The sequence below is a fragment of the Polypterus senegalus genome, chromosome 5, assembly GCF_016835505.1.
Source record: "Polypterus senegalus isolate Bchr_013 chromosome 5, ASM1683550v1, whole genome shotgun sequence".
In the NCBI taxonomy this organism is placed as follows: Eukaryota; Metazoa; Chordata; class Cladistia; order Polypteriformes; family Polypteridae; genus Polypterus; species Polypterus senegalus.
In genome coordinates, this window is record NC_053158.1 from 71,498,004 (window position 1) to 71,519,075 (window position 21,072).

The 21,072-nt window shown below is 37.3% G+C and overlaps 1 protein-coding gene across 11 annotated transcripts in view; it reads right to left on the minus strand.

Moving 5' to 3' along the window:
- The window catches only part of ptprma (protein tyrosine phosphatase receptor type Ma), an 815,060-nt gene that overhangs the window by 428,345 nt on the left and 365,643 nt on the right, over nt 1–21,072 (minus strand). For all 11 annotated transcript variants that reach the window (XM_039754798.1, XM_039754797.1, XM_039754796.1 and 8 more), the window contains exon 6: nt 19,512–19,686. In XM_039754798.1, coding sequence (XP_039610732.1) covers nt 19,512–19,686 — 175 coding nt within the window. The remainder of the gene's footprint in view (nt 1–19,511; nt 19,687–21,072) is intronic.

Here is a 21,072-nt window from a genome sequence, read left to right on the forward strand (position 1 = left end):
CCACATTCAATCTTCACTGATTACATACTGATCAGAGGCTGAGACCTACTGACGTACACACATCATCCTTATATGAGGAGGAAGTGCTGAGTGTGCTTCTGTGATGAGAAAGTTAATAGAAATACAAATTTTGCTCCTGAAAACATTGTTTTTTGGTTGCTTCTAAGGAATTTTAACATTTTTTCCTATTAGAAGAATGTTTTGCTTTTTTTCCCATCCGCAAAGGTCTGCAGGAGCAAAAGTAGCTGAGTGATTGGAAAGAGTTTTAACGAAGTTACTTATTTTGTTCTGTTACTTGTGTTTTGTTAGTTATATTCAAAGCTAGCGTTGGCAAGCATAAAGCAGTAGCTGAAACCAGCAAGTCTGTAAGTAAATAACTGGCATCACATAAATAGTTAAAAGCTAGAGCAATTCACTAGCGGAGAGAAGTCAAGGAATGTACAAAATAACTGGATACAGCACCATATAGCACTTGTATGGTTAAGCGTTAATAAAAAGTAAGAAGGCATTTATTTTAAGTACAGATAGCCCACTGATTTGTAACCTATAAAGAGTGGGGATTCAAGAAAAACAGACAGGCATCTTGCAAGGAAACGATGATCAGATAAAAGCATCTGAAGAAACGGGCAAAGCAAATAAGTAAATAACTAGCAGCTGATATTCAGTAAGTGAATCTTCTTAGTAATAACGAGTAGTGGAAGTAAGGTAGTGGAAGTAAAAATGTTAGGTTTGAATAGACAGTGTTCAGAAGTCATTAAGGAGGCTAACAGAATGTTAAGTTATACAGCACAATGTGTAGAGTACAAGTCAAAGGAGGTTATGCTTAAGCTTTATATTGCAGTGGTTAGACCTCATCTGGAATACTGTGCACAGTTTTCGTCTCCATGCTACCAAAAGACATAGAAGCTCCAGAAAAAGTCCATAACAAGAGAAACTAGGTTGATTCCAGGACCACAAGGTAGATGATTAAGAGGAGACATGATTGAAATGCTTAAAATTATGAAGAGAATCAGTAAATTAAGACTGTTACTTTAAAATTAGTTCAACAAGAACATGGGGACACAATTGGAAACTCATTAACGGTAAATCTCTCACAAACCTTTGGAACCTTTTCTTGAAACAGAAAATCATAGATAAATTAAATAAGTTACCAAGTAGTGTAGTAGATAGTAGAACTTTAGGGATCTTCAGAACTACACTTGATGTTATTAAGAATTAACTAGATAGGACTGGCAAACTGTTGGGCTGAATGACCTTTTCTCATCTAGATTATTCTTATGTCCTAAAAAATGTTATTCCTTCTCTCCTTTTCATTGAACCTATTCTGTAAACATGTTCCTACTGTCTTTAAAACAAGCAAAGTGTCATGTAAACAAAGGATCTGAAAAGCTTAGTATTAAGGAAATCATCAAAGGCAGGTCCACCATGAGACATCCAAAGTGATTCCCATAACACAGGCATATTAGCTGCTCTTCACAGATAGCTTCATCAATTACAAACCAAATATTTTGAAGTGTTTTCCTGTTGTGTTTGATGGGTATTTTGGCAATTGGCTGGATCACTAAGAGCGGTAAATTAAACTAAAGTGCATGTTGTTAGAAAATGGAAGGAACACCCACATACAGGAAGAATGTATAAAATCCATGCAGGCAGTGTGAGGTCCAGGCTGGGATTTAAACCCAGCAACTGTGCTGCAGCGTGTTTAACCACTGTGCCACCATATTATACAATGTGTTCAAATATTTAATTGACGTTTTAAAGGAAGAGTGTTGAATGTTTTTTAAGTGACAGATAGATAGATAGATAGATAGATAGATAGATAGATAGATAGATAGATAGATAGATAGATAGATATGAAACATTTTAAATCAGTGTATTTATTTCCTAACTCATTAGGTTTTTTTCTTTACATGAAATGATTAAGGAGCAAAGACAAATGGATCGATGCTGCCTTTATCCTGCCTCTCCGGTCTGATGTCTGTTATCTGAATCTTTCTTATTCCACTCTTTGTTCTAAGCCTAGTGGAAAATTGAGCCTACTCACAAGAGAAGAGTGGAGCATTGAGAGCCTGAAAAATAACGTTTTGTTTATTTTTATGCATTCTATTCACAGAAGCGTGTTTTTCATTATATGCAGCGCATTGTTCTGCTTTTATTCCCTAAGCAGAATGAGTGGCGTGAAAAGAAATAAACAAACCATGAACTTCCAATTTAATCATTTATTGGTTTTTCAGTTTTAACAAATTCTATTTTCAAATAGCAGATTGCATTCATCTTTTATCATTCATTTTAGAGCATGTCTTGCTTTTAATGGCATGTAGCAAGTTTATTATATTATTATATTAGATTGCTTGATACTATAATTCTATGGATTTCAAGAGGTACCGAGACTGTATGGTTTGTTGCAGTTTTCTTCTCAGTGGAGCATTTCCCCTCATTTCTTTTAACAATAATATATTTTAACTTAAATACATTGCTTTCTTTTTTGTTTCACAAAATTTTAATATCATGCTGTTTACTTAAAATCATTTGCATATGACTACAGTATGTAAGTAAAACAACTGTTAAACCTCACACATACAGATTTTATCTCTAGACAGAAATGAACTTTAAGCAATTTAAAATTGGTGAATGATTTGTATCTCTAATTAACCCTTTATTTAAACATGATTAGACACAACTCTATTTTGGATTTACCATGTTACCAAAATGGATTAATAAATAGATGAAAGGCATAAGTTATTTACATTAAATTGATCTTTTCATAAAATGTTTAACATCTATAATTAATACCTTTACTTACTGCCAATACTTTAAATTTATAGTGTTGACTTTACTTTTTCTCATTTGCATTTTGTATGTACTGGTCAATTCATTTTCTCAAACAGTCTGCATTTTTGTGCCTAACTTCAGGATGAATTTGGGCCTTGATATGTAAAAACCAAAACTGGTTCCAAAGTGAACATTGTAAGCCTTAATGTATACGTGAGCAGCATGCATAATTCACAACATTTCTGTGAACTTGAAATGCAATATTATCATAGAACTGTTCTATTTAAATCTAGTATATGTTCTGTAAAAACATATAGGTATTGGATTATACCTGAAAAATAACAGAGATTAATCTAATTTCTTTTTAATGTCAATTGAAAATCTGGCCGAAAGTTTACAAATCATGACTTCAATGAGTCAGATATAAGTAGTGAAAAAGAATTTCATACAGCTGCATGTAGTAATGCACAGTTTCATTATAGCAGGACAAAAATATATAATGTGTCCAATTGTTGAGGCTACATCCAAGGTATTTAGAATGATGTGATCAGAAATAAATAAATACATTTGATGTAATTCATACATTTCTTAAAATGTTATAGACTAGATCAAATAAGAATAGAATCGCTATACAGACATCATTATACAGACCAAAAATTAATTTATTTTTCATTCTGGCTAGATAAGAATCATTTCCAGTACAAAAAAATAGTTTTTTTTTGTCCTGTGTACATTAAAAGTGATAATAGGATATTTTCTCTGAGAGAGAGAGTTTTCAGGTTCAAAGAATGGACAGAACATTAAGAGAGCTCTCCTATTGCTATCCATTGTAAAGCTAGGAAAGTATTATTTGATGAGTAGAGGTGGTCATAACCAGAAGGGCGTTCATGATTCATCACCTCTAATAGTACCATTTTCTGAAAATCAATACCATCCTGAGTCCTCTGACTCTTTATCAACACTAGCAGCAGTAGGCTCAATACCATCTAAAATGCCTGCTACTTTAGAAGAAAGACATTATTAAATTATCCTCTCATAATCTGTATTACATTCTAGAACCTGCTTGAACCAATTCAGGGTCATGGTGGACCACAGCCTCTCACAGCAGAACTAGGGGTAAGGCAGGGACAAACAGTCCACGGTATGACACATCTATGAACATACACACACACACTAACTCATATTGGGACCAATATGGAGTCAACAGTTAATCAAACTTGAACATCTTTAGAAATGACGGGCAAAGACTACAGTACCTGGAGGAAACTCCATGTAGACACAGGAACAGCATGCAGACTCTGCAGTGATAATGATCAGGGATGAAATTTAAAACTAGAAGGCATCAGTGCCAACCAACGTGGCACTCAGCCCCCACTTTTAGTAAAATCGGGGCCAATTTTTTAAATCAATTCTTAATATAGATAAATTGCGCACACAATTCTTATGATGGCAGGCATGCCATAAAAAGTACGTCTCAAACCTAAAATTTTGCATGGTAAATGACAATTTAATTATCCATTCTCCCACATAGTAACAAATGTTTCTAAACATCCCTTATTCTGATCCAGAGAATTGCCTGAGGAATCTTGAAGGGCCAAGTTTTCAAGGGTAATTTTGGTATTTTGAACTGCAATTCCATGCCACTCAGGAAGATGCATTTTTTCTAGAAAATTAATAAATATGGATGCTGGGAAAATGACAGCACTCAATGACTGAAAAAAAAGTAAAATATAAAATAGCAACTGCATTCTTTAATGAAAATGAACATGAAGGAAAAATATTTTGTGAATTTTAAATATGTCTTGAAGAAACTGCATAACATTTTACAAAGTAACTTTTTTAAATTAATATGAGACCTCAAGTTTAGCAAGGTTTCCATTGATTTTGGAGGGAAAAGGTTAAAATGACTGAACATTGTTAATGTGGACATGATCATGTGGAAAAAATATACAGTAAAGATATGAGTGTGATGACTGTGGAACACAAAGATATAAATACGTAAAAACAGACAGATAAACATTACTTTAGTCTGATAATCCAGAGCATTTCAGTTGGAATAAAGAACCAGGAAGATGCTTAGGGGAATCCCCTGACCCCCTTCACAAAACTAGGTCATTTTATGTACAGATGGTTAATATCTTATGCCCTTATTTAAAGGTCATCTCTCAGTCTCTTTCCTAAAACTTCTCTATAATCCCTTCTTTGAAATAGGAAAAATCAAACCTCACCTCTGGTGAACTAGTTAAGCAGGCCGAATGACATAATCTGATAACTACTAAGACAACCCCAAGCTGCCCTAAACAGTCAAATCATTCCTCATTATTTTGAATATAAACATGCCTCTAAGCATGTAGCCCACACATTAAAACTAACCTCATTTCCTTAGTCAGATTGCCCTTTCAGAGGTAAATCCAGTTTAAAGGAAAAAAGAAAGAATAGCAATTGGTCAATGTGACAAGTCTCATCCACTGGCCAGGATTAGCTTGAGATAAAGTGACATTTCAATCTAGTTACCTGACAGACTAAAACATTGCATTGGGTGACCTGACAAGCCACTGTGTCACCAATGTCTTAAATTATCTTTGTTTCTGGAACTCTGAACAGTATGTGTTCCTTTGATAACAATGGATCAATACTTTGTTTTGTCTTTTGTGTTTAAGACATACATCTAAGAATAGTAGGTCCATTTTTTATAACAGATGTACATAAAGTGATCTTATTGTGTGGATTATTTCTAAACAAAATAATATTAAGACACTTCCCTTGAAATATACAATTTACTCAGTGAAAAATCATGATGGTGTTTCTTTATAGTCTGTAAATTGTCTCTGTGCGTGAAAATGCCTTAACATTATTCTAAAGAATTAGTACGCCACTAAGTGAAAATGTTTTAAACTTTTCTAGGCAATCTATGTTACTAATGACTACATGTGTAAGTTTCAAAACTGAAGGTACTGCTGTGTAGAGATTAGCAATGTCACTTCTCAGTATTTTTGTTTCTGGCTAAGTTGTCTTCAGTACGCAGTTTGTTTGTTTTCTGTAATGATTTCTTGCAATTTGAGGATTCTTTTAACTGTAAGAAAAAAAAGGGTCAACCTTTGGAAGCCATGACAGCCATGAGTAAGTGTGCACAGGGTTTTATCATCTTTGCACATTAGAATACTGCCATTTTTGTTCATTCTTCTTTCCAAAACTGCTTAAACTCTGGATTGAGATTTGGAGTCTGACTCGCTCACTCCACACCATTAGTGTTTTTTTGTTTTTTTTAAGCTATACAGTGAAGCTATGGCCTTAAACACAGGTTTCCTGCAGCCTTTATCAGGTTTTCATCCAGGATTCCCTTCTATTTTCCTTCATTTATTTTACTCTGTTGCCTCACAAGTCTGCTGCAGAAAAGCACCCCCAAAGCAAGATGCAGCCACCACCATGCTTACAGTAGAGATAGTGTGTTTTTTATAATGTGAAGTGTCTGGCTAATGCTAAACATGGTGTTTAGTCTAATGGCCAAAAAACTCGATTTTGGTCTCAATAGAAAACATAACCTTCTTCCTGTTGATTTCAGTGTCTCCCGTTGCCTTCTGGCAAACTCTAGCTGATATCCTATATGCTTTCTCTTTGTCACTCTCCCATAAAGCTGAGACTAGTGGAGAACCTGGGCAACAGTTTTATCCACAGTCTCCCCAATTATAATGACTGTAGCTTGTAACTTCTCCGGATATGTAAACGGTCTCTTGGTGGTCTCCGTCACTAATCTTCTTGCACAATGAATCAGTTTTTGTGGCTGGCCTGCTGTAGTCAGATTTACAGCTGTGTCCTACTCTTTCTGTTTAAGTCATAATAACTGATTTAACTTGAATCCAAAGGATGGTCAGTGGTTGGATATTTTCTAGTCTTTATCACTTGACTCATGCTTTTCAATCACCTTTTCACAGAGATGTTTGGAGAGCACATGTCTTCATTGTGAAGGTTATGCCACAATACTGACTCACCACTAGTTGGACCATCCAGATAAGGTGCATTTATACTACAATTAATTAACCCCACTTGACTACAGACAGGTGATGTCCATTAAAATAATTATGTGATTTCTAAAACCAATTGGCTGATGATTGGTGATGATTTAGGTGTGTCATATTAAAGGGGTTTCTCCCTGCATGGAGTTTGCATGTTCTCCCTGTGTCTGCGTGGGTTTCCTCATGGTACTCCGGGTTCCTCTCACAGTCCAAAGACATGCAGGTTAGGAGTCTGTGTGTTTGTGTGTGTGCCCTGCGGTGGGCTGGCATCCGGCCCGGGGTTCATTTCCTGCCTTGCGCCCTGTGTTGGCTGGGATTGGCTCCAGCAGACCCCCGTGACCCTGTAGTTAGGATATAGCAGGTTGGATACTGGATGGATGGATATTAAATGAGTTGAACACTTATTTTTTTACATGTTTAATTCATTTAGATCACTTTGCAGAGATCTGTCACATCAATGTTAAAGAATCACTTTCTGTTGATCAATGTCAAAGATGCCAAAATGAACCCACTGTGATTCAATGTTGTACGATAATAAAATGTGAAAACTTCAAAGACAGTGAATACTTTTTATCAGCACTGTATGTTCTACCTGGTATCATACTGCCATAACTAGTTGTGTGATTGATGAAACTGATGATCATGATTTAGAAGTGAAACTTTAATGGAACCTCTTATTCTACGTGTTCCATGCACTGATTTGGGTAATAGTATAAAATACCCTGCTTTCTTTACTCTATCTATAGAAATAATGAAGTGCTCTCTTCAGCCCTTCAGTAGTTCCTTTATGCTTTTGCTGAAACCAGTCACTTAATTTTTTCTTGTCTTTCATTGAACTAAAAGTTTCATTTACTAGCCTTTGCACCTTAATGGTAGATTTAAAATTCACCCCACTACTTTATACGCTTTACTTTCCCACAAATGCTGTATTTGTACAAAATTATCCAAGCTCAGGTAATTTTATCGACACAAATTTATCAAGTCAAAATCAGTTTAAACAGCTAAATCCTTTCAGATATATAATGCAAATATAGGTCAGGTTTATATTTGGCCGTGGAACCATATTAATTGTGAGTAACAGTTGTTTGGTTGCAGTACACCTTATTTTTTTAAATACCTTTTAAAAATGTTATACAATACATATATGTTAAAGTAGCAGGCTATTTGGAAAATTTACACTTGTTTAACTGATTAGTAGATAAGAGCATCCATATGAAAAGATAGCATTGTTAAATTTATGTATGTGTCTAATTTAGAGGGAGAATTATAAGACCAAACTTTTAAACTGCTTTGAATATGGCATATACTTGGAGCCAAACATAGCACCATTGATGTACCTAAAGCAACAGTTTTGGACATTTTTATAAGAATATGACCCTTGTTAAGAAGCAGCTTTGTCAACTGCATCTCTATGATCATAAACAAATGATGAAAGGGGCTATCACAACTAGTGCCGAGGAACAAAGGGGCTGCAGTGAGTCATCTAACAGATGAGTACAGTTAAAAAAGCGTCATTAGAACACTCAACTCACCATTAACTATGCTTTTCCAAAGATGTGGTTAGACAGAGGAGGACCCAAACAAATCCTATGCCCATCGGACAAAAACAATAATATATGGCTATAGTGAGTTTAGGAAGATGCTCACTGGACTTAGAAAAACATTCTTTGGTAGGTGAATTCTAGTTCTTGCTGAAGGAAGGTCCAGTATATGCTTAAACACCAATGCATCTATGATGCACCTTGCCTGATTTAAATAATGCTCACTTTTTCTGGTGATGTAATGTTGTGTGGGAGTAGTTATAGCACATGTGTTGTCCTTTTATGTAAGCAGAGCTATACCAGAAAATGACAACTTACCTAAAAATTTATGTACATTAGGAACATCCTTTCACAGGCATTTCCAACAGGACAATGCTCTTTGCCAATAGGCTGAGGAAGATCCAGCAGGATTACATTAATATGATAGAAACTTTTGTTTAATGCAGTGACCCTCTAAGTTATCTAACTCTCAGATGTGGTGGCAGAAAATGTTCAGTTTACGCATTTATGTCCAGCTGATCTGAAACAACTGTGAAACATGCATTTTTAGTTCATTCATCCATTAAATGAGGTTGTTCTGAGGACAGATTGGGAGGGAATTCTTTATTAGGCACAGTAGGTATACCTAATAAAGTAACAATTAAATTGTGCACTATGATATTATACTTGGGCAGCACGGTGGCGCTGTAGTAGCGCTGCTGCCTCACAGTTAGGAGACCTGCGTTCACTTCCCGGGTCCTCCCTGCATGGAGTTTGCATGTTCTCCCCGTGTCTGCGTGGGTTTCCTCCAGGCACTCCGGTTTCCTCCCATAGTCCAAAGACATGCAGGATTTGTGATTCTAAATTGGCCCTAGTGTGTGCTTGTGTTTGTCCTGCGGTGGGTTGGCACCCTGCCCGGGATTGGTTCCTTGTGCCCTGTGTTGGCTGGGATTGGCTCCAGCAGACCCCCGTGACCCTGTGTTTAGATATCAGCGGGTTGGAAACTGGATGTACTGATTATTATACTTAATAACAGATTATTTGGCCTTCTGATTTTGCAAAATGAGATAAAACTTTGTTGTCAACTGAAAAACAAATTATCTTGTAATGGATGTTTAGTTTGCATTTTATTCACACAAGACAGAGTGGGTGTGGATATGTGTTTTTACTTTTTTAACTGAAAAAAATGAAAAAAGTGCATTTCACATGAAAATACCTATATTATACAAAAGGCTTTATTTTATTGAGACTAACAGGAAAATCATTGTTATCTGACAAATCATAAGTTAACTGAAACTGTTTCTATGTAACTGCTTATATGTGCTACGTGACTATCTTGTGCCTGAATTTCTTATACATTTTTGCTGGGAAACAAAAAAGGTGCACAGAAATAAACACATAGTATGCCCATTATCTTCATAGCAGCATATATGCAAAAGGTGCTCACACCATATGTTTTATTAGAAACTGAATGCCCAATAACAACACTTTCTGCAGCTTTTCATATTTCAGAACGGCCACAACAGAGTACAAATGGCAAGACATAAAAGAGCATACAAAGCTGAACATTCCCATGCTCCCTTAACTGCAGTGTTTGGAGGTTAAAAGAATGAAATTAGAAAGTTCAGAGTGCAGTAAGGCTACATCCCTTGATACATTAAAGTTCTACTGCAGGCTGCTGCACACGACCGGCAGATGATTTGAGCTCTTAATGTTCTGTAGAAGCCAAGAAAAAAGAAATTGTGCATATTCTGCAGATTGCTTTGCTCACATAACAGTGTGCTCTGAAAAAAATAACCAAACTCTTAACAAATTTTCCAGTGAAATTTGCTTAATAAATCATTCACTTGATGGAACAAATATAAATTAAAGATAACTAAATATTTTCACTACTTATATAAGCATATTCATACATCTATCCATGCATTAATTTTCTGAACACACTTTAGCTAATCTGAGGATCACAGGGAGCTGAAGCATCAGGCTCAAGGTACGATACGAACCAAGCTTAGACAGGATGTTGATGTTCATTTACTTTAATTACTTCTTTTCATTGGAGTGGTTTTAATTTTTCATTTAAATAATTCTAAAAGGAACTATTACTTTACATGATAAAAAAATTATAAAGTACACCTCATCCCTGTTTTTCAAATGCTAATGTTTAACTGAATGACTGCAGTGACCTTTTCTTATTAAGGCAATAAAATTCAGATTGCATGAAGGATTAATGTGCAAATTAAATCTAGAGGAAGGTTGAGGTACTTGTGTTGTAACCTGCAGGCAGACTTGTGAAAACTGAAGAGTAGGCTGTTGGCATTACTATAATTATTGTACTCTAAAGTAACATAAAACACTAATTGGACTGTAACCTTGGCATCACCTCAGCTACAAACCTCATAACCTCAATGTAACCAACTGCAAATCTTGGACATGTTTCTCATCATTCAAAGTTCTTCAAATGCAGATAGTCTACAACAGAAAAGTCCAAATCTTGCTCAAAGAAAATGAAAAAGATGACATTTAGCAAAGGAGGATTGGTCATCTACTATATTTAAATTCTCACCTCAGAAAAACTGACAGTCCAATGTTTTGTGGTTAAGGAGTGTATTTTGTAAAATCCACTTTTAAATCAGAGCCAAAAAGACAGTTCAGCAACATTCAGGTTGAGCAAGTTCACCACATGTGAGGTACTGTATGCTATCAAGCTAATCTAGGAGCTACACTGTAGTATGTGGTCCCTTTGTTTCCATATCACTAATTTTGTTTGTTTTTATTGTTTCCATACAAAACAGCAAGCAAAATGGTACAGTATGTTTATCTAAAGGTGGCAATCTTCCATTTAGGAATGTCTTAAAAAATTATTCTGAAAAAAAAAATGATTTTCCAGTTTTACTGAATATTTGGCAGTTTTCTGAAAAAGGAAGGAACCTGTGAATAATGGTGGTATTTGTAAGCACAATGGAGATTGACCAGTAACATTTGACATCACTCTTCCAACACATAGCAATGTGAATCTTTACAAAACCTGGGTGATAAGGTTATAACTTTACAGATTAGGCTTGCTCCCATACTTAACTTTAACTGTTTCTGAAAAGCAGCATATTTAATTATGGCTTGGGGATACAGCGGTTAGTACTGCTGTTTCACAGCTCCAGGACATTGGGGTTGAAGTTGAGGCCTGTTCATAGTCTGTAGAATTTGTACAATTTTCTCATCCCTGTGTAAATTGTCTTACCAGTACTTTGATTTTCAATCTTCATCTCAAACACATATACATCAAGTTACATAGCAAATCTAGACTTGCTCATGGTGAATGAATACGTTTGCATGAGTATATCCTGTCTGGTGTACTATATCAAATTAGTTTCTGCCTTGAACAAGAAGGTTCCAGTATAGATTTCGATCCCTACAACCTTGATTTGAACTAAAGCTGATACAAAAAATGAGAAAATGGATTTTAAAATAAATGAGAAAACAGAAAGCATACATTCTGTTGCTTTTATATATTTTTTTTATTCTGTTCAATCCATCATAGGGTCATAAAGGGCCAAAGCCAACTGCACAATCAAGAACCAGCCTTGGTCAATTTAGTGTCACCCTCACCACTCAAACAAACCTGCATATCTCAGGGATATGGTGATATCTAGAATAGCTAGAGACTCCACACACGCACAAGGAGAATATGAAAGTGTCTAGCTTGGAATTTAAACTGAGAACAATGCAGTGTTAATCTCTTCTCTGTTGAATTTCTTGTCATCATAGTTGAACACCTGTACCTATTTTATTTATCAATAACTGGATAGTATGTTGTTATTTATTTTTCAAACATAGTAGTCATTAGTTAATTATCAGAAACGAATCCATCCATCCATTTTCCAACCCACTGAATCCGAACACTGAGTCACGGGGGTCTACTGGAGCCAGTCCCAGCCAACACAGGGCACAAGGCAGGAACCAATCCTGGGCAGGGTGCCAACCCACCGCAGGACACACACACACACATCCACACCTATCCTGCATGTCTTTGGACTACCGGAGGAAACCCACGCAGACACGGGGAGAACATGCAAACTCCACGCAGGGAGGACCCGGGAAGCGAACCCTGGTCTCCTAACTGCGAGGCAGCAGCGCTACCACTGCTCCACCGTGCCGACCTCAGAAACTAATGTTTTCCAAAACTACATGATGATGGTTGCAATATGGCAAGAGATACTGTTAACATAAAGCCATCTATATTATTATTGCTAAAATGATGGGTTTATCATTATTTCCTCAGTTAAATTTGAAAATCATAGCTTGATTATTTTGAAAAGCATTTAAACTTGAAACCATGATTTAAAATCTAAATTGCGACTCGCTATGTGACCCTCAGAGAGTCACTTAACCTAACAGTGCTCCAGGCATTAAATAACCAAGTAGCTGCATCTCTAATTTATGTTGTCAAAAGACCTACACTGCGAAAGAGAAAATAATAATGTAGTTAGATTTGTATTCATAAATATGATCTTAAATAACCATCAATCTGTCTAAAACAGTTTACATATTTATCCTTCATCAGGTGTCCTCCAGTCCTCTGTAAATGAATGAGATTACAGCAGCTGCTGTGAAAATCACTGAACTTGTTTTTCACTGTATTGGCTGCTTATAGGTTTGATGTACTTGTTGGAAAAAGAAGAAGTATGGAGGAATGAAACTTGTCAGCACCTTCTAGAAGCTAGTTTACTTTTTTCCATTTTCTTCAAGACACATCCTTACACTATGGCTTATCTCAACCTCCAGATTTCATTGCAATATGCTGACTGTGAAACTCTTTTCAATCATACTGTCATTGATTTTTTTTCTCCTCCAAACAGTTCAGACCACAAAATGTAATAATGTAGAGCACTGATGGTTCATTCTAAGATGTTTCTTTTGTGTGTGGGTTTGGGAGAAGGATGGATCTTGAGCGAACACTAGGAATTCATAAATATTGCATGTTTTCAATTGAAACATTCTAAGCTGCGCTTGTAATGCAGGGACAAGTTAAGTCTATTATAGATACATATTATGAGGTGGACACAACAGATTTTTTGGGAGGTGTAATGTGATTGCTTCACAAGACACTCACACCATCTTTAAAATCGATTATTCTGCAGTATGCACATGTGGCTCTGATTTCCATTCATGCAGCTTCTGCAACTGCTTTGCCAGCGATCACAGCTTACAATAAAAGAAACCAATTTTTATCTATCAGGTGGCTCTATGCAAAACAATCACTTTAAATTAAAAAATGCAAATACACCTTTAGCTTAAGATGTATAAATTCAATTAAATATATTCCTTACACAAAACAGAACCAAATCTGAAATATACATAAAAACAAACAGTTCTGAGCAGGCCTCAGCCACTGTGCTGCTCTTGTGAAAATAATGGAGATAAATGCCATCAACTCAGACACAGAGAGGCCAGTTCACGGAACCACGTGAACATCACTGAGAGAATAAAACTGAATAATAAAAAACAAGTGCTAACTTTTACAAGTAGCCAAAATTTATACCGGGTGTTAAAGACTCAAATCAAATGTATGTTTTTATTATATTGTAGAAATAATAATAATAATAGCAGCTCACTACTCAAAACACTGAGCGCCTGGTCTCGAGCCTGGGACCTTCAGGTTATAAGGCAGCAGTTCTTACCTCTGCTCCATTCAAGAATACATGTAAACTCTCTGTCGATAGAGCTTGAGTTTTTATCTCATTGACAGCTACATGTAAATCGAATGCTTTTTTTTCTTTGGTTATATTCTTGAATAAAAGCGCACATGTTATTTGATATTTGGACTAAAGCTTTCACACATTATACACTTCACATCATTATTAGTATAACATGGAAAAAGTGTCTGCTTTAGGTTCGTTTCTGCATTTCTCGCACTTCTTGCACGTCTTGCATTTCGTTTCATCCTACACTTACCCAGATCTTTGTAAACACGGAGCACACATGTATTCCAAATAACGATATACTGCATTATTTACCCTATACAACTCCAAGCACATCACATACAGATAATGAGCTTCGGCTTGAGCTGGGAGAGTTGAGTTCCGTCAAGGCGGTGGATGGGACGGCAGACTGCTTGCTGCTTGACTGCTTGCTGCTTGTGCTGATCGACACATTTACAAAACAAAAGACGCTGATGGAGAGGTGTGAAGGGATTTAAGGTGGGCCGGGATTACCGTTTTTTTCGTAGGCTTCAGGAATTTTAGTGTCAAGTGTTCATCTTTTTGAAAATAATGAAATATAGGGTAAGAGAGAATAGTGTGATGGCCAACTAACAAGAGCACTTATTAATTGAATGGAGATTGCTACCTGATTGACTGCAAATTCTTTAGAAGTCTCCATCCATTGGTAAAACACCCAACTGCATAGTCGGGTGGTATGGCTTTTCCAGCAACAACACATGAGGAGGAGGAGAGCCTGTGTGAGGGGGATCCTGAAGGAGTTTGCTGCTTTATATAAAATCAGTAAGCTTGTGTGTCTAAGCGCACAAATTGCTCACCGTGCATGGTGTCTTGATATCCCCTGTTGGTGATCATTATAATACAGTATTTACTTCTTTAATGTCATGCTTCTTTTGAACCTCACTGAGAATGTACAGTCACGATTGGAATGCCTCAGGCTCATACTGTTGACTGTTTGCCCCACTTCTTAATGCTAATGAGTTGTGATTTTATCTAGTTTTGGCACCATTAACATGGAGTTTTGAAAAGAAATGAAATTTACTCCATTGTGTTCTATATTGAAAAAAAAAAATCATTTGATTTATTATTTGATTATGACACAAAAAGTATGCCTAAAATAAACCCATGCATTTTACACTTTGGATTGAATTAAATTTTGCCACAGGTATTCTTCCATAAAAAACAGCCATATTCTGATAAGAAATAATGAGCAGCTTCAATTTGTGCTTTTTGAAAGCAACATACATTCAACCGAACATTAACTTTGTACTTTGTACACAGGCCAGCACCATTACTAAGTCTGGGACTAGTATGGGCATTCTGTTAAGTTATCTTGTGCAATTTAAAGAGACAAACATTTTTTTCAGTGTATTTATTTATTACAGTAATTGTCCACATTTTTAAATAAATTCCATACAAATCTTACAATTTTTAAAATTGTTTTTAGATGTACATGGGGGAAATTTACAAAGGGAAGAGATGCTTTTAGCTTTCAGGTGTTGAGATTTTTTGTTTTTGGTTCTTGTGCTATGTTCACACATCAAAACCTGGGATTTAACCAGGGCAACTGTGAACAAACAGACCTGTGTCACATGGTCCCAAATCAATTTTTTATTTTTATACTCTTATATGGTCTAGCAGAAGAAAATGTAAATCATGTGATATAAGTAAAAGACTGACACATCATACACACACCTATGTCTTTCATGCTACAGCATACAGAGTTTTTTAAAATAGATACAGCATATCATTGGGTACTAGCCAACCCGCAGCGTAGCATACGTCGCATAATCAGGCTGCTTTTTAAATGATTTTTAAGCACAGAGGAAAAAATAAACATTTGAAAAATCCGTAATTTAATAAACCACCAAGAAAAGTAACATTGCAACAATGCACGCTACGAACCAACATACAATTGTCCGTGACTGAAAACCGGAGGAGTGCCGTCCACGCTTTCTCCATCCAAAGCGAAGGACGGGGTTGAACGGCGCTCATTCAGTATGCACTGCCCGCTTATGTGCCTGCCCCCAACTCCCTACCTGAGAGGTTTTCGTCTGTGTACAGTCCACACGCACCTGTGAGTCACGCTGACTGTTAATTTTCCAAACACCGCCTCAGTCGGTTTCCACGTTGATTTTTCATTGTTCTTTGCGGTTCCGGCTGCTTTTTTTTATATATAATCCACCAAGTCACCCGACCATTGGGGGCTTTACAAAGGACAGGGACGTAATCAGTGCGAGTGTATGACCCGCAGGTACTGGGAATTTCTTGTTCGTGGGGAACAATTGGAAGCCACGGTCTCCATCACGAATGGGGTTCAACGGCTTCCCGCGCCGGGTAGACACACGTTGATCCATTCAGTGTAGCACGCGTGCAGTACCGGACATACAAGTGCATCACAGACCTGTTAATGCTCAATCTCACGTGGCTTAAAGCCACTTGTCCCTCTAAAAATTTGGACGCCGACCGCAGTTGGGTCGTGTAACTATTTAGCAGGCAGAGTCTCGTTCGTTTTCGGAAATAACCAGCCAAATCGCTCCACCAACTAAGAACTGCCATGCACCACCACCCACAGAATCGAGAAAGAGCTATCAATCTGTCAATCCTGTCCGTGTCCGGGCCGGGTGAGGTTTCCTGCATTGAGTCAAATGAAGCGAAAGGCTCCACACCTGGTGGTGCCCTTCCGTCAATTCCTTTAAGTTTCAGCTTTGTAACCATACTCCCCCCTGAACCCAAAGACTTTGGTTACCCAGTTGGCTGCCCGGCGGGTCATGGGAATGACGCCGCCGGATCGCCTGTTGCGGGCCTGAATTGGTGAAGCAGGTGAGGCGGTAATGAAACAGAGGCACAGGACTTATTGTTTTTTAAAGACTGCTTCCTTCATTGGGTTTTAACCAATGCACGGAACGAACCAAACAAAATCGTCCGTGCGGCGCTCAGGGTGGAACGGGAGGAGAGGAGAAGGACATCCACTCCACTCCCTCCATCATGCTAGTCTGCTGGTTTCTCGTTCAGTATACACTGCCTACTCATGTGCCCACCTCCAACTCGTCACTCGAGTCTTTGTACAGTCCAGATGCACCTGTGACTTTTCATTGTTCTGTGCGGTTTTGGCTGCCTTTCTATATACAGTATAATCCACCAAGACACCCGACCACGGTGGGAGGGGGGTGTGTACAAAGTGCAGGAGTATCTAAGAAGACGCATGTTTGTCGCGGATGCAAATTGCTGTATGTAGCGTGTAAAACAGTTTGCTATAGTGCACGCGTCGTGCGTCGTAACCGAAAACTTCGTTTTTTAAAGACTGCTCACTTCATTGTGTTTTAACCTCAGTTGTAAAGGAACATTTTAAGGATCCCATGGGATACCCCTCGCAAACAGTTTTAATCGCCGATATGGCGATTCACCTCCGCGAGAAACATGCCTCTATTAACAGTCAACGTGGGTCAGAGCTGCATGTGACCACTACGACAGACGAATATAAATGACGCCGGTTTTTCTGTGTCGTCGCGTCCGAGTTGGTGGGCGTGGCTCTGTGAGTTGTCATCGTATCCAATGGTCTTGGAGTTGGTGGGCGTGGCTCCTTCCTGCGTGCGCCATAGGTGTCTCACTTGTCGGCGACTTATTGAATTCACGCCCCTTCCGGCGTGCTTTCCATGGTCGTCTTGCCTTAGTGAATTATATATATAGATAGCAAAATACCCGCGCTTCGCAGCGGTGAAGTACTGCATTCAAATTTTTATTAAGAAGAAAATTAAACCTTTTTAAACTGTGGGACAATATGCCAATAATTATTTGTTAAGGATCTCTTTGTATACCATGTTGTCAGTTCGCCCTCCGGTTGTAACATGACCAAGCTGTGCGCTGAGCTTACTCTTGAGCATGTAACTTACAGTTGGCCATGTGAACAGTAATCTTGTCTCAAATCTCACAGCTTGGATTGCTGCTGTCATAATCGGTTTGAGTTTCATGGTTTGTTTCAATTACGACAGTATTTGCAGGATTTGTTGTGTTGAAGTGACATTTGGCATCTGTCAAGCGTTGTAAGCACACAACCGGTTTCATCGATAAAATCACATCCAGCTTTTGAGAGTTTAAACATTCATAAACATCAAAGTGTCCACTACTGAAATCGTCACCTGTGAATCTAAGATGTTTAAGAGGCATTGGCAGTTGTCGAAAGGTGTAAAATATTTGGCCATTTCGGTACACTTGAAAGCGACAACCGAACAATTCAGCGGCAGCCATCAACTCACATGCAGAACCATAGGTGAAGGGCTTAAGCATTTCACTCTTCTAGTGCTCCTGTGTAGTATAGTTATCTCCTCTACTGTCATCAGTCCACACCTTGAACCTGTCCCAGTCATTCAATACATAAGACAGAATGTTCCTCTGGATATCAAGAGTGAGCCTGATATGGCCGTGCAATATGTAACAAAGAGAATGGAAAAGGTAGGTGGTATTTCCAGGCATGGAAACCACTCGGTAAGTGACAGTTCTTTGATCGATAGAATTTCTTGAAGATGGGCCCATAAGTAACAAAGACTGTTGAAAAGTTCAATATGGCGGCCGACAGTGGCATCATACTACTGAAATAAGTACATACATTGGTTTCAGTTAGTGGAGGGAAGCCGCCTACCAAATTTCGAGAAGATGGAGCCATAGATAAGAAAGTTCAACATGGCGGACGTTGTTGACCGTTATGACCGTTACGCGGACAATTTCGAAATGAAACCTGCTTAACATTTGTAAGTAAGCTGTAAGGAATGAGCCTTGCAAATTTCAGCCTTCTACCTATACGGGAAGTTGGAGAATTAGTGACGTTGGAAAATTCAATATGGCGGCCGACAATGGCGTCATACCACCGAAATAAGTACGTACATTGGTTTTGGTTAGCGCAGGGAAGAAGCCTACCAAATTTCGTGAAGATGGGGCCATGAATAAAAAAGTTAAACATGGCGGACGTTGTCGACCGTTATCGACCGTTATGACCGTTACGTGTAGAATTTCGAAATGAAACCTGCTTAACTTCTGTAAGTAAGCTGTAAGGAATGAGCCTGCCAAATTTCAGCCTTCTACCTACACGGGAACTTGGAGAATTAGTGATAAGTGTGTCAGTGAGTGAGTGAGTCAGTCAGTGAGTCAGTGAGGGCTTTGCCTTTTATTAGTATAGATATAAGGAGGATAACTTGTGATGTTAAAGTACCTCCAGCCACTTTTATCTTAATTAAAAGTTGGGTTAAACGAATGATGTTTTCAATATAAATTACTGGGCTTATTCTGTTATTCTGAATAATGTTTTGTGGAAGACTCCAAGCAGTTAGAAAAAAGAACCAAAAGATTAACATCTTAAATGGGTCTTTTGACATTAAGAAGTTGACAAGACATCAAGCTCATGAATATGTAAGAAATAAAAAAATTTCACAATATGATTATATACAGTATCTTCAAGTCATAAAAATATGCAGTATCATGAAAAGGATTATCCTTACGTTTCACAATGAGCTCGCCAAAGGTTGAAACTCCAACTCCTTTGTTAGAATGTACAACACACCGATAGCTTCCTGAGTCCTGCTTTGTGGTGTTTTCTATGTTAAACATTGCTTGGAAACGTCTGGGGTTGAGTGTCTTGGCCTCCTTCATTGGTGTTTCCTTGCCAGAAATACCCTGTGAACAAAGATCATTGTCACATTAGCCAAAATAAAACATACCCAAACCATGATGTAGTGTAAAACTAAAGGATTATGCTTTTACGTTATAGATTTCTGTTAAAACAACAGAAATTAAATTAAAATAGTGACTAAAATATGTTTGTGATGAGCTTCCCAGAACATCAAGGATGTAGTACATTGTTTCTCAGATGATCCTACTCATTGACTGATATTACTATAATAGAAGAAAATCAGCAAAATCAAAAGATAAATCAATTAAGATTGACCTATGGATCAACTGCTATATGTTGCCAATAAACAGTAAATATATTTCTTTTTTTGTCAAGCAAAGAGATTGAAAAGTAAAAAATGTATATTAGCAAGTCAAAGGGATACATGTAGGTATTTACAAAATTTTTCTGAATAAAGGCTGAATGTCAGGATGTTACACTCAAGTCTAACATGAAATACTGTCTTTCATATCTGAAAATCAAAGGCTTGCTGTTGCACCCTTTTCACATCTCTATACCTCATATTTATTAATTCAGGAATCAGAAGAAAGAATCAGTTCTGATTTTTTTCATCAAATATGTTGTCGATATGGTACATCTAGATTCTTTATTAGTAAATATATAATTTTGTCTCAGTGGTATAGAATTTGATTTGGCATAGCCATCAATACAAACATGCAACAGTAATCATCACTGCCCAACACCTCAAAAACAACCAATTTTAAACAAACTTACTTTTGCATAGATAGAATAGTCTTAAGGTCATGCAAGTAAGTCCTAGTGTTTAATCAATAAGAGACTTACTAAAAATCTGTAGTTTGATTAATCAGGATGATACACAATAACAAATAATAATGTGCTGCTTCTAGGTTAGCCATTGTACATTTTGCAAGGTCATTAATTAAATACTAATATGCAGATTGTTTAATAAAGTACACATTTTTTTAGTACAATTGGCACTCCCATTTTCCCTTAAGCAACTCTAATATTGGGTCAATATCCCAGTAAGCCCTACAGCACCACATCATTCATCCTTCTTGGTTTGTTTTTTAAATTAGTTAATGCCCATAAGACATCTGATGGAATTTCAAGGTTTGATTTAAAAACCTGTGGTGACCAATTAGCTGGCATTTCCAGTGATATCTTTGATATTTTGCTGACAGAATCTGTGGACCCTGCCTAAGAAAACAAAAGTGAATTATCTGATTGGCTACAGATAGGTAACCCCCAATCCAACTGTAATAAAGTGATTTGAGACGCTGGTGTTGGGACACATTAAGTAGATTACTCCAGATAGACTTGATCAGCTCCAGTTTTCGTATCATCATAATCAGTTCATAGAGGATGCCATTTCCTTGGCACCAGATATGGTGTTTTAGGATACTGACATG